General features: G+C 35.0%; 1 protein-coding gene across 7 annotated transcripts in view; it reads left to right on the top strand.

Moving 5' to 3' along the window:
• Positions 1 to 10,893, top strand: part of LOC136272921 (tripartite motif-containing protein 2-like) — a 29,916-nt gene extending 19,023 nt beyond the window's left edge. For 3 of the 7 annotated variants that reach the window (XM_066076065.1, XM_066076059.1, XM_066076063.1), the window contains 3 exons: positions 149 to 226; positions 422 to 504; positions 9,367 to 9,629. In XM_066076065.1, the coding sequence (XP_065932137.1) occupies positions 149 to 226; positions 422 to 480 (137 nt within the window). In that variant the 3' untranslated portion in view covers positions 481 to 504; positions 9,367 to 9,629. The other 4 variants (XR_010710984.1, XM_066076066.1, XM_066076075.1 and 1 more) reach the window with 4 other exon arrangements.
• The last annotated feature ends 4,426 nt before the right edge of the window (positions 10,894 to 15,319 follow it).

Raw genomic sequence — 15,319 nt, forward strand, 5'->3', positions numbered from 1 at the left:
TGTGTAAATTGACTTAATTTAATTATTTAGATAAATATTAAAGCAAGTGTCATGGTAATCCGGTTAAAGATTTAATGTGTAGATGTAGCTCTATCATTACATATACTGTATGTATTTAATTAATTAACAGCTAATTAATGACTTGTAGATGAACACAGACCCCGTCCTGATGGAGACATCAGATACAGGACAGCTCATCACAACACAACTCATCAACTAAACGAAAGTAAAACTCACTGACGCATGTATTTGTAATCAGTTGTTTTGTTACATGTTAATTGACCTAATTTAATTAATTAGACAAATAATAAAGCAAGTATCATGGTAATCAGGTTAAAGTTTAAATTTGTAGATGTAGCTCTATAATTACATATAATGTATGTAATTAATTAATTAACAGCTAATTAATGACATGTTGTAGATGAACACACACCCCGTCCTGATGAGGACGCCATGTCCAGCTCAACACCAGCCGTATAATGGAGATAGCTGGGATATTGACAGGTTGTAAATGTTTCTGTACAAATCTAGTCTGCTCTCAAAACCACACATGTTGTTTGTCACTTTGTTCAACATCTGCAGCTGAAATTGAGCTGTGTATAATTCACATGGACTGTAATACTGACTCCTGTTTATTTCACACTTTGTGATCATCCAAACATGGCTGTCTGTTGCTAAGTGAGAAACATCATGTTATACAAGTTTCATTTTCTGAATTTGGAATATTATAAGAGATACCCACATGAAAATCTATAATAACTGAACCATTAAAAATTGTAAATGTCAGATCTTAATCAATTTGAAAATGTATCTTGTTTTGCTAATTGTGCCATTATTATACCCCATGTAATGGAATTATTAGAGAATAATGATTTCAATCTGTGTCAGTCAGTCCTGGATTTTAAGCAAAACTTATATATTAAACAGCTGCACAGAATTTAATGAAACTTGTAAGGTATTTAGGACACAACATGTAGATGTGCTAATTATTGGAGAGTTCCAATTCATTTATCTTTCTGGGAATTTTAGCCCCATTGAACTAAGAATATTGGTCATATGTTGAATTTAGCAATGAATTTTTTGTAAGCGTGACTCTTCTCAAACAGCTGAATTGAATTTCATAAAACTTTGTAGGTAGTTAAGGCACAATGTGTTAATTTGCATGTTTCTAGGAAATTTTAATTTCAATGTTTTGTCTTGAAATTTTGAACCTTTAGAATTTAGTTTGTTGTTTTTGTTTAAGACAAGTGATTAGATATGTGCATAATTGTAGAAAGTTTTGATCTGATGATGTTTTGCTAGTAATACCCAGTATTATTTTTAGCTAACTGAGCTGAAAGCTCAAGTGAGCCTTCCTGATCACAATTTGTCTGTCATCTGTCTGTTTGTTTGTCTGTCCTCTGTCCGTCAACTTTTCACATTTTCAACATCTCCCCCAGAACTACTGGGTCAATTTCAACCAAACTTGGCACAAAGCACCCTTAGGCAAAGAAGATTCAGAGTTCTGAAAATTAAGGAACGTGCCACTTTTCAAGGGGAGATAATTAGGAGTCATTGAAAATGTTTTAGAAATTTTTCAAAAATCTTCTCAACAAGAACCATTAGGCCAGGATAGGTGGAACTTATGTGAAAGCATCTTCAGATAGTGTAGATTCAAAGTTATGAAAATCATGACTCCCGGGGGTAGGGTGGGGCCACAATGGGGGGTCAAACTTTTACATAGGAATATAAAGAGCATATCTTTAAAAAACCTTCTCAGAATGCAATCAGGCTGGAAAGCTGAAACTTTTGTGGAAGCGTCCTCGGGAAGTGTAAATTCAAATTTGTGAAAGTCATGACCCCGGGGGTAAGGTGGGGCCGGGGGGGGGGGGAGTCAAACTTTTATATAGGGATTTATAGAGCAAATCTTTTCACTATTTCCACAAACCGGTAGGGGACGTGTATTGCTTATGCAATACTCTTAGAATGCTTGTTTACATAGCTAGCTCTTTTTCATGTGACAGGTACACATATTGATCCGTGGGTGGAGAAAGTGCACAAGTAGACCTAAGTAACTTTTCAAATATTGCATGATTATGACTTTTCTTTAATGTTATAGTTGTAGTTTTAACGCATTTACTAAGTAAACGAAAAAGTTAACAGTGCTTACGTGAAACAATTTAGATTTCAATGGAATAATTATTCTGGTTTTCATAAGGACATCCTTTTATGAGACTGTTGATCTATTGAACTTCCTTCTGAACACTGCTGTGCCCCCCCCCCCTCTCTCTCTCTCTCTCTCTCTCTCTCTCTCTCTCTCTCTCTCTCTCTCTCTCTCTCTCTAGGGGGGCTAGTATGCCTATTACTCCAACTTCTCAATCTTTCAAGGTAAATTTAGGAACAGTTACATTTCCGGAGAGAAAAAGGGGGGGGGGTAAACCCCCTTTGTTGCTTTGTGCCTTGCTTAGCCCCTCCCCCCTCCCTAGCCCCCCCGGTTCCGACGCCCATGCTTCTAAAGCACCCTCAGGTAGTGTAGATTCAAATTTGTGAAAATCATGACCCCCGAGGGTAGGGTGGGGCCACGATTGGGGGGGGGTGTCAAATTTGTACATATGAGTATATTTATAGAGTAGAATTTTTAGGATCTTTTGGGGAACTGCATTGCTCAACATATGATATGAATATAAAATCAACCTCTTAGAAAAGGAACTAATCATAATTAACATAATATCCAGGTGGAAAAATGGATTTTTATTTATTCAGGATCTACATGTACATTATATTACATTGTCCAGATAGTTTGTATTATAACTCCATTAAGCTGATTTTTGTCAAACTTTATGTTCCATAGGTGAGTTATGTGGCCCATGGGCCTTTTGTTTTTTCATATTTAAGGTTGCTCTATACATGCTATACACCCACAGTTAATTCCAATTTTTAATAGAAGACCACAAAACATATACTAATCAACTATTAAATTGATGATGGTGATACTATAGGTATTTTTAAAGAATTTTTTAATGTTTTTTCGTGGTTTTATTAAATGAATTTTAAAAAAGATAACTACATGTATTAACAAATTGAAATAATTTTTTTTGTCATATGATGGATATCTCCTCAGACAAACAAGAAAAAAATATAACAGTTTCATTACATTTAAAATTTCTATTATTGCAAATTTTTTAATATATCATTTAATATTTATTCATTTGATGAGATATTGGCGCTTCTGATTGGTCGAAAAATTTCTTTGATACCTGCCGGTGTAATGAAGTATAATGACCCCCGTAGAATAATGACCGGGGGTCATTTTTCTACGTAGAATAATGACCCCCCTAGCTGAAGAATAATTGGATTTTTCTGAAGAAAAAAGACCCAGGGGTTATTTTTCTTCATGTTAAACATGAAGAAAAATGACCCCCTTAAAGAAATGACCCCCCCCCCCCGTAAACATGAATAGAAATTGGTTACCCCGTTTCCAAGATATGACTTTGAAATTACTTTATTTTTCACTCTGTTCAACTGATTTTGAAGTTATAAACACCGATCTTGTAAATAAATCGCTGTATAAAGTTTTTCCTATCCGTAGCAAGCACACGCAAAACACTCTAACATTGCCACAAATTGATTGTTAACAGTTACGTTACTTCTCTCGTCGACAAATGGCGGGGAATGACGCATATAAAGAAAAATTCATACACAATGAGGATATTGTGTGATAATTAACGAACAATAATCATGAAAGAATAATTGTTGTAATAATATAAGCAATAATTATTGGTGAATGAATTGTCAATCGAAGAATGATACATGTATATATCTTTATGGAAAAAGACTAAGGGGGCAGGTAACGTAGGAATACGAATACTTCTTATTTACATTTCTTGGGGAAAGTGATTTTAAAAAAAAGCATTCTGCGTTAGATTTGTTTTCTTCTACGTAATACATGAACATCAATATTCTAAACATTTGTTGTAATGTTGTATTTGTGATCATGGATAGACTTTATTCTTTTAGAGCAAATTTGTGAAGAGAACCTGACTATAGTAAATCTTAATAGATAATAAACACTGATCGATTATTATAAGAAAAGATTGTTTATAAAAGCGTTGATAAGAGGTTAGGAAGGACCTATGTTAGGGGTTTATATCCCGCTTGATTTTGATCACACGATCTTTATTGTATCCAATGTTACCAATGCTCATACATACTATTGATGCATTGATCATCTTGATATTAACTAAACTTACTTAAGTATGCCGAGGATAAAGTAAAATATATTTTCTGTACGAGTACTCTCAGTACTTTGACGATTTTCCTAATTGGCCGTTAACCTCTACTGGCGTAATGGCTCTAACTTCAGCTTGGTTATAATGCCTAACAGTGGAGTAAACCTTTTATAATTTTGGTTTCATCATTAATTCTGGGTGTTAATTCTGCACTTGTATACCGAGCAGTTTGTATTGCGGAAATCCTCAATGCAAGTATAATCCATGAACAATATGGAGAATATAGAAGATGCGACGGCGAAGCGCGAAGATGCGAAGACGAAAGTGCTAAGTTGCGAAGGCGAAGATACAATTACCGCTTCTTGCCTTTGCAACTTCGCACTCTCGCCTTCGAATCTTCGCGATATCGCCTTTTTAGCTCACTGAGACGAAGTCAATGGGAGCATATGCTATACCCCTGGCGTCGGCTTCCGAAGCTGGTTAAAGTTTTAGTTGCAGCTCCTGTATCTAAGCTATTACTTGTCCTCTCTTCACCAAAGTTACATGGAGGATGCATCTGGACCTACTGAATCTGGTTCCTAACTTTCAGATGCTGGAGGAGGTTAAGGTTTTTGGAGCAGGTTAAAGTTTTTGTTGCAGGTGCCTTAAATAGCAATATCTAAGTTACTGCTGGTCTGTACTTCACCAGACTTCCATGGATGGTGTGTCTTATGATACTGATGCACCAGACAGGCTTGAGTGCTGAATCTGAGCTATAGGTTTCGGATGCTGGAGGAGGTTAAGGTTTTTGCAGCTGGTTAAAGTTTTTGTTGCAGGTGCCCTTTAATGATAATATCTTAGTTACTACTGGTCCTAACTTCATTAAACTTGTATGGATGGTGCGTCTTATTATAGTGATGCACCTGACAGGCTTAAATACTGAATCTGAGCCACAGGTTTCAGATGCTGGAGGAGGGTAAGATTTTAAGAGCTGGTTAAAGTTTTTGAAACAGGTGCCCTCTGATGACGATATCGTATTATTACTGGTCCTAACTTCACCAATCTTGCATTGATATAGTCTTTTGATACTGATGCACCTGACAGGCTTGAATGCTGAATCAGAGCCATAGGTTTATGATTCTTGATGAGGTTTAGTTTTTTTGAACAGGTCTCATGTTTTATAGCTAGATAGATAGCTTGCATAGTTGATTTAACTATATTATAAATGAAACGCAGAGGTTGCTTCAGATGCAGAGCCTGATCTCCATTATCAAGGATGCTAAAGAAATCTCCTACCTCACTCAAACCAGCTTAATAGATAGATGTAGTTGTTAAATGATGTAACATGATGTAACATGATCCCTATGATATTGTGATATTATAAAATATCGTATCCGCATCGTAGTCCGCCATCTTTGTTTATAGTAGTAATGCATCACGCCACCATACACAGGTAAATCACGTGATATCTTTATTTAGAATGAGTGAACAACCATCCGTATACATGGCCAGGTGTATACCGGTCAATGTTTATAATAAACAACAGGTGTTGAGGGGTCTAATTAAGAGCTGTATATAGGGTGCGTCAAAAGTCGTCATTAAGGATATGGCCAGGGTCGTCAAAACGCGTCATTAAGGGTTAAAGGATAGACACCTCTAAGGGGAAAAGAGTTAAATTACAGAAAGAAAAATAAAAAATGTGTTATTAGAATTTAAAACGCTGCGCATTATTTTTGTCAGCATATTGTGGCTGTCCCAGTGGCCATTCTGTTAATTTTGCATTACTTGTTGAATAAGACAGAGCCTTTTTAAAAAAAATTTGCGGGAAGGAAATACATGTTTAAAAAACGTAAATATAAGCATCGAATTATTATTTTTTGAAAGATGTGGTCTCATAACTGCAACGGTGTGTGCATACAAATTGTATAACGCGCGCTATCGCGTTATGAAAATTTGTTTGCACTCATTGTTGCAGTTATGAGACCACATCTTTCAAACAATAATGATTCAATGCTTAATTACACTATATAATATCATATGTTTCAATGTTATGATGTATTATTGCAGTTTAATATTGTTTCATATAATACAATATTGTATTATGTTTTATGATATTGTATTGTTTGATCAAATACAATAATGTATAACACAATACAATGTCATATCATACGTTACAATATCATATCTCACATTTTTTACTGTATTTTATGATATTATATGGTATATACTGTGATAGGATGCAATTTTAATTGTATATCATTGTATTGATTACCATATGAACATATGATTATCATACACTTTTTTAACAGATGATATACGATATTGTTTCCAAACAGAATCCATGAATATCCAAGATCATAAAGGATGGTTTTCATATAATATGAGAAAGGTGGTCTCATAAAGATGATGCCTCATAAAGGTGATGCCTCGTCTCAGTGAGCTTTGTAATCTGTGATTACCTATGTATTATAATTGCGGAGCTCTCCATCGTTTATAGGGTTCCGAGGCATATTTTGGAAATTTTATTTTTATAAAATTAATCAAATAAAATTATCCAGGGGGATGGGATCCGGACTCCCTCTCCCCTTTTACTGTGTGAAATTATTAATATTGAATTTTCGGGGGGGGGGGGGGGGGCCTTATCCCCCTCTAGATCCATGCATGAGCAAGGAGTGTAGCATAATGAAATTACATTGTTACTGTGTTTGGTCCACGGTAAAGAGACGGCTGGTAAGTCACAAGAGTCTGGAAGTGCATATGTACACATTATGGCGGACATTAAATTGTGTGTGGAGTAGATAATGATTAGGCATAGCCAGCACTGGTTAACATATATGTTAAGCGCGATGGCCTAGCGCATGCGTACCAATAATAGCATGGATTAATCGGAAAACCTTGGCGAGTACGGTGCCTGTATTAAATTCTATGTAATCGACCGAGACTTGCTGAATGCAATAAAAAAAGACGAAGGCGAAATTGCGAAGATGCGAAGGCCAGAGGGCAAAGTTGGGAAGGAGCGATAGAAGTATCCTTCGCCTTTGCACCTTCGCACTTAAGGCATCACATCTTCGCGCTTCGTCGTCACATCTTCGCTCTTTTGCTCTTTCGCCTTCGCACTATCGCATTTGCAACTTCGCATCTTTGCCCTAAGGTCGAAGTGGCCCTATCGGAACACCATAGATAAATGTAATTGTTAAGATGACAACCATACCCCGATGCAATACGTCAATATCTTGTTATAATGGAAGGATTTTTATTTTCTAAGATATACCCCTTTTTTCACTTTAAGTTTATTTGAATATGAATTATAATTTCTGTTACTTTCTGTAAAACTGCAGCAGTAAAAATTACAATAGTGTAAAGACTATTTCACAAATAATAAGAAAAAATACTGAAAAACTTTAATCTACAAGGGGGTCATTATTCTACAGGGGTCACTTTTCTTCATGTGGAGTGTGCTCATTTTTATGAAAATGACACTTATTCTTCAGGCAAAGGGGTCATTTTTCTACGTAGAATAATGACCGGGGGGTCATTATTCTACGGGGGTCATTATACTTCATTACACCGGATCTACTTTTCTCAACTGTTCTGATCTAACACTATTTATAGAATGGGAATTTCCAAAGTAAACACTGTCAAGAAAATGTAAAGTTGTGTCTGTTTTATTGTCAGCAAACAAAATGCAACCTTGTGAATATAAAAAATTGAAAGTTTAACCTTCAAAAATAAACAAAACACATTATTTGATTCACGAAATAGAAAATTAAGCGTCTTCTCACGATTTCGTCTGCTTGAGATCAATCAACATTTACAGCGAGGCTGGCTGTTCCTTTTCCAGGAATATTATAACGAACATATAGGCCTATAAACTTTCACGGTAACACTGCTGTTCAAATTTGGTAACGATAATTTTTAAATTTACACACGTACATGATCGGTCATCAGAATAAGCGTCGTAAAGAAAAGCTATGAGTGATGCATCAACTCCTTCTACGCATTCCAAACGGCTGATATACCATTTAAGTACATCACTGGCTATCTAGTTACCACAACGTTTACAAAAGTCGCTTATACATACTATTCTTTGTCGACATATCAGCTATTTTCATCCACGATCGCCTTTCCTTGGATGGTTATGTCCAGTTGCATATTCCAGCGATCTCACATGAAAACTAGTTTTATTACGAGTTTTTCTGCACAGTGAATAATATCACAAGCTATCGCATGTATTTTCCTTTCGTTTTCAATTCAGCCGGTTCAGATTTTAACTCACTATTTGTGTTTAATCCATTAAATTCAGCTCAATAGCTCTGCATCAGCTGAAGGTGCATCCATTTTGAATATTGTTGCTGTTGTTGTTTTGTATTCATACGCGCCGCTTCATTTACATTATTTACATTTTTGATCAATGACACATCACATTTTTTTATTTGAAAATGTTTTATTAAATGATAAGAAATGAAGATCACAATTTTTCTATTGATCGACGTATCAAAGAAAAAATTGACCAGAAAAAATAAAAATTGTATTTGGTATGAGGTTCCTCAGGTAAGAGTTATCGTTCCTAAGTCCTAAGGCCGAAACACCTTGGGTACTTTTCAATTTCTTAGTTGAAGAAAATTTCCTAAATATTGTGTTAGAATGATAAATACTACATATTTCATTATAGGTCTATATAAGCAAATATAATCGCTTTAATGCAACACTATGTCAAATAAATAAAGGGGAAAATTAACTTATAGGATTTATGTATCCAAACCTGAGAGAAATTCAAAACCACCCTCCCATCCCTTTAACTAAGGTGGTATGGAACATATGTCAATAATAATGTGGATTAAAGTACATTACTACTGAAATACTTTCATTGGTTTAGAATTTTCTTTCACAATATTTAACCAAAAAATACGTCTTAGAAAATTTTGGGAAAGTAATAAATTTTCAAACCCGACTGGAACTCGTGACTTACAGGTCCGTAGTGAGCGCTCTAACCCACTGCACTGCGCTGTAAGGTAACAATGATGGGAAAGAAACTATTTATAAAATTACACTTGATTTATTGTTTATTTCGATAAATAATACGACACAACATAAAGGTGTCCCATACCACCTTACATGTAAAGAATGAATTTTATCAAAATTTTGATTTAATCTATTCATTTAACAAATTTTTCAAAAGAGCGGTCCCCATACCTTTTGCCTCAGTTGAAATCAGCCAGTACCAGAATTACATGCTTCCAGATGTACTTTTTTGCGTACTGCGTCATCGGAAAGCGGTGTAGAATGCCACCTTAATGCATACTCTGCCATTCATGATGTGTAGCGTTGTCAAGTAATGGGAGAACATGGGGTATTTGAGCTTGCTTACTTTTTCTTTCCTTCTTGTCCAAGTATTTGGTATTAATCATTTAATACAATTATAAATTAATTATTTTTGTTTCTTGCAGACAAGCTGCTTTTTAAACGCCTTCAGGGGGAGATAAAAGAAAACCTGCCCGGATTACCCATAATTCCAATGGAGTTACAGAAGCCAAATAATTACCGGTCATCAACGGACTTTGTGTTCTGTGCGTGAACTCTACATAAACAACGTTTCATGAATGGACTCTGTATCTGTGTAGGTGAACAAAAATAACGCGTCATCAATGGACACTGTTGCTGGTCTCTGCGTTCTGTGTACGTGAAATTTGCACAAAAATAACGCGTCATCAATAGACTTTGTATCTGTATAGGTGAAATGCGTCATCAATAGACTCTGTGCTCTGTGTACCTTATCTCTTTATGAATAAGGCATCATCAATGGAATCGGGGTTTTTTTTTTTGTGTACGTGAACTCTACTGTAATTTGTTATACGTTTTTTTTATCAATTTTATCTACCGTAATGTCTCGTGTATAATACGCACTCGTGTATAATACGCCCCCCCAAAGTTAACCAAAAAATGGCGAAAAAACAGCAGGTCCTATGTATAACACGCACCCAAAAAATGGTAAAATCAACGGCCGCCATTTTCCCCCAAACTATCGATGTTTCATGTTAATTTTATAATCCATGCGCAATTTCTTTAATTTTGAGATCGGAACAGAGCACAGACGATGAAAATCGACGGCCGCCATTTTCCCAAATAACTATCGATGTTTAATGATGATTTTTTAACCCAAGCGTAATTACTGTAATTTCGTGATCGGAACATGGCCTAAGCGATATTAGAGTCAAAGTTCTTACACTTTTAATTAAAAAGGACGGTACGATTTACATGGGCGGTATCAAATATCATTTGACACTTCGTAAAGAGTTTCTTACAACATCGGAGAAGTAGAAGATCATCATACGTAGAGAAGAACGGCAACCGAGCTTAGTGCTTAAAAGTAATAATGTTTGCAGACATAAACTAGAAATTATTTATTTGATTAATTATAGTCAAACCCTATGATTGTTGTTTAAATAAACATTGTGAAGAAACGTTCGTATGTCGTATATCGTCATTATCAAGTCGTACAAATGATCGATGTAATTTTAGCAGTGTCTATGTAAAGCAATAACGTTTAACTGCATAACGGGACACAAAGTAATTAAGTTTAATAAAATCAGAATGATTGCTTATCTACATGCACTTGAAAACACCCTGTGAAGTCCGACACCAGAGAGGTGCATGCTTCTGACACCGGAAATTGTTAAACAAACATTGACCACGCGCCGAGTCAACAGGTGGCGATATTTAAACTTGTTTGATGCAAGAAATAGTGTTAAGAGAGGATAAATATTTCAATACATGGGGAAAAAAATTAAGAATAAGGTATTTCTGATGCAGTAAATATAGTATACACTCATACAAGTTGCATAATACGCCATATATCGGCAGTCACTACTCCCGTGGTATCAAGAATCACGGCTTGAAAAAATGGGGTATTTTGGTCCTATGTATAACACGCACCCCCCACTTTTGATCAAATTTTGGCTGAAAAAAAGTGCGTGTTATACACGCGACATTACGGTAAGTGTAAATTTTGTCAGTATGTAATATGTTTTATATATCTAAGCTTTTGAAATTTCTGGTATCATTCGGTGCTAGGACAGAGATGTCCATCAGAATTGTAGCCAATGTGTCACTAATTTTTTTTTTTAATTTTGATTTTTATACAAGAAATCTTGTATGGTGTACTAAACATTATTTTCAAAGGGGAATAACTCAAAATTTGTATTTTTCAGTCAGGATGAAAAAGAGTTATTCCCCTTGAGAATGAGAAATGAATTTGATGGTGTTTATCCCTGACAGTTTTATTGGTAGGATTGAATATCAATTAATGTATTTTTACAATATATCGTGATCATTTGGAAAGAAGTGATCTGATAAGCTTTTGATAAGAATTTGATAAGTTTTAGATGGTTTTTTATACAATGTTATGTAGTTTTAATTTCAATATATTAATAGTTGATGTTAGTTTAATTCATTAAGTTTGAGCTGTGCCTGTGTAACAATTGGTGCATCATATATTGCTTGTTGTCCTCAAAAGGTAGGTCACAATGACCCAATTAGAATTATGGTAGTTTATGGTGAAACTATTTTAGAACATGTCTATTTAAAAAAACAAACAAACTTGTGTTTTAGAAATGATGTACCATTAATCATACCAGGAGTCATTTACTCATGTATATATCAATGTGAAAGTAAGTCATGATGACCTGAATTTGTAATTAGCATGTTGTTAATCCTATGTGTTTGTTAATGGTGTGTAAGCACATTTCTCACACTCTGTATCTCTGTTGACCAGATAGATATGACAACTCAAGTTAATGTCATTTTCTTTGGAGAAATATTGTACGTAAGTTTAAGCGTGATTATTTTTTTTGTGTTTACCCATACAATGAAAGTGATGAAATACATTTATAACGTATATATAGTATTATTTTTATTTTTTTGTGTTTACTCGTACCATGAAAAACATAATACTTGTATACAAATGATGTTTGGGGAAATGTAGCGAGCTGTAGATAAAAGTCAATAAACATAAAGTGACATGTCTATATTGTTTGTCTTTTTTCACAGTCAGGCAGTACTGTAATACATGGTACAAAATGAGGACACGGATTAATCAGACAGAGTTCACCATTGTTAACAGTTCAACGTATTCAGACAATACTGTAACTTTAGGTACAAGAACTAGAACATTATTTATTGAGGTGAACCATGTCAAGTTGAGTGTAACAATGTCCTTTTGTATTCACAATGATATGTTTTTTTACTCGACAATAAATTAGAAATAATGATTTCCAAGTACCCAGGGTCAATTAAACCATTTATTAATATGGCAGCTTGGTTCATCCTTGAGCAGTATTATAAACACTGTTTTTCTACTATAGTTTTTTTTAGCTCACCTGAACAAAAGGTTTGAGGGAGCTTTACTGATCACCTGTTGTCCGGCGTCCGTCCGTCTGTCTGTAAACTTTTTACATTTTTGACTTTTTCTCTAAAACCACTGGGCAAAATTTAACCAAACTTAATAAAAAGCATTCTTATGGTAAGGGAATTTTAAATTATGAAAATGAAGGGTGCAGCCCTTTTTCAAAGGGAGATAATTGAGAAACAGTGAGTATAGGGTGTGTGTCTTTCAGGCACATAGCATCAGGGGGGGCCTGCCCCCCCCCCCCCCCACTTTTTCTCGCAGGAACAATTTTTAAAAAAAATGGAATTATCATGGAGTTGGCTCCCCCACTTTTTTGGGAGTATGAAAAAAATTGATATGAATATAAGGAAATGAGGAGTGAAATTGAAATTTATAGTACGCCAGCCCACCCCCTACGGATTAGGATTTTGAAGATTTTTGGAAAACTGAAAATTTCCCTTTTTTTTTGCTTGTCAAGATTTTTTGGATGAGTCTGGCCTCCCCACTTTCAAAAACGATGCTACGTGCCTGTCTTTAAAATCTTCCTCTCAAGAACAACTGCACCTAAAATGACAAAATTCACACAATAGCTTGCTTATATAGTGAAGATTCTAAATTATAAAAATCATGACCCTCAGACCTAAACTGGGGCTTCAGTTGCGGTTCAAAGTTTAACATTGAGACACGTAGAAAACAGAAATTTATTGTATTTGATCAAATCTGATTTAACGAGCATTTATCATGTTACCAACTGCATGTCATATATCAATGAATTTTGTTTTTATCTTCCAATATTAATAATTCACATTCAAAATAGATACCGGTATGCCATTCAGCAATAGGAAAATTTCATGAACACTGCATTATGTATATTTTCTTGTAGATTGATGAACTAACAAGCCTTTTCAAGAAGTGGAAGAAGAAATTTGAATTTTGTTCTCATCTAAATAAAGAAGATTTTCCTAAAAAGATTACTGTCATTGTTTTCTGTTAACGTTAATTCTGTATGAAGCAAATTAATTAGGACTTCAGTTTTCTTTTCAAAATATAACAGCTTATATTCTCAAATTTAGATAAAGAGAGATAAAGATTTCAAGATTATTAAATTAAGCTGCATAGTATTTTGCATGAAAATTGCATGATATTTGCATGATATTCGCATGTTTTATGCATGAAACATGAGGTATAATTTTCGCATGAATATTGTGCGAAATTTTAATCATATGATATTCGCATGAAAATTATGTCAAAATCGCATGAAGTTTTTGCATGAAATTCATGCGTGTTACTTTTCGTCTCTTTCTCATGCGAAGAATTCACATGAACTTCATGCGAATTTCATATGAGATTCATGTGAGCCACTTTTGCCTGTGTACACTTGGAGTTTTGATGGGCTTGATAATGTGAATGTCAGTGAAAATAATCGATCTTACCTCGTTATATCACTAAAACATCATTTAAAGAAATTGTATATAATGGAAATTTCATATTTACCGCGTTAATTATAATAAACCTATATTCAGTTCAAGATTCGCTCCTGACTTCTCATTGGCTGTCCCAAAATAAAACCGGTCAAGGTCAGTAAACATGGCGGACAAATTCAACTTTCGTTGTTGACATACACGAAAAATAACCGATATATGGACTATACTTGATATTTTTGGATTAATTTATGCCATAGACATCTACAACGTTCGAGTTCAGGTAAGAAATGCAAATGTTATTGTCATTTATTAACGATTTGAGACGAAATCGTTGCGGGAGTGAATCACTCCCGCACTTGCACCATTACGGAGATCCTATGGAGTAGTAGCCCTCTCCCAGCTTCCACAGGTACAGGTAAGTTAGAATTATATATACAACCTGCTTTACGTACAGGTAATCTAGAATTATATATACAACCTGCTATATCTACAGGTAACATAGAATTATACATACAATCTGCTATACGTACAAGTAACATAGAATTATACATACAATCTGCTATATGTACAGGTAACCATTGTAAAGGAGGGGGGCATACATTATGACAAAATTCGTTCAAAACTAAAAATGTTTATCATAGATTGCACACTTCTGTAAAATAACAAATAAAAAATGCATGTGCCTTTCCAAACCATTAATACTATTACAAATTATTATTTCATTAAATCAATGTCATAATCAACTTTGTATACGAGTTATCAATCGAAATTTTTGAGTTAAAGTTATCAATCACCCAGAGCGAAAGTAGCGTGACAGAAAAACGTTACGGTGAGTTAATAGAGTTAATAGCTTAATGTGTGTTTGAATGTTTGTTATTATCCCCTCGCGTAACTTTTGTGCGAAGGGGATATAGCATCGCTGCTGTGCGTGTGTTCAGATTGGAAACAAGTTGAAAAGAAAACTCTTGCAGGGATACTTATCAAACTTCGTACACTTATTTGGCATGGTAAAAGGACAAACCCTGTGAATTTTCAAGTCAGTTAGTTGACTACTCTTTAATATATCGTTAAAATAACACAATTTTTACAAATTTTATGTACTACGACTTGTGGTAGAGTCAGGTATATGGCATTCCTACTAGCTCTGGCGAGCGGGTTAACCCTTCAGCTCGATCGGTAGAGTGCTGGACTGGTGTGCCAGAGGACCTGGGTTCAAACTCCGGCAGAGGCAATAAGTGTCTCTGTTATATTTGGCGCCAACGTTGGGGCATTATGTGACGGTCAGACTGGTTCGAATACCGGCGCCAGATAGAGCACCTGACTAT

This window comes from Magallana gigas, chromosome 1, assembly GCF_963853765.1.
Source record: "Magallana gigas chromosome 1, xbMagGiga1.1, whole genome shotgun sequence".
Lineage (NCBI taxonomy): Eukaryota > Metazoa > Mollusca > Bivalvia > Ostreida > Ostreidae > Magallana > Magallana gigas.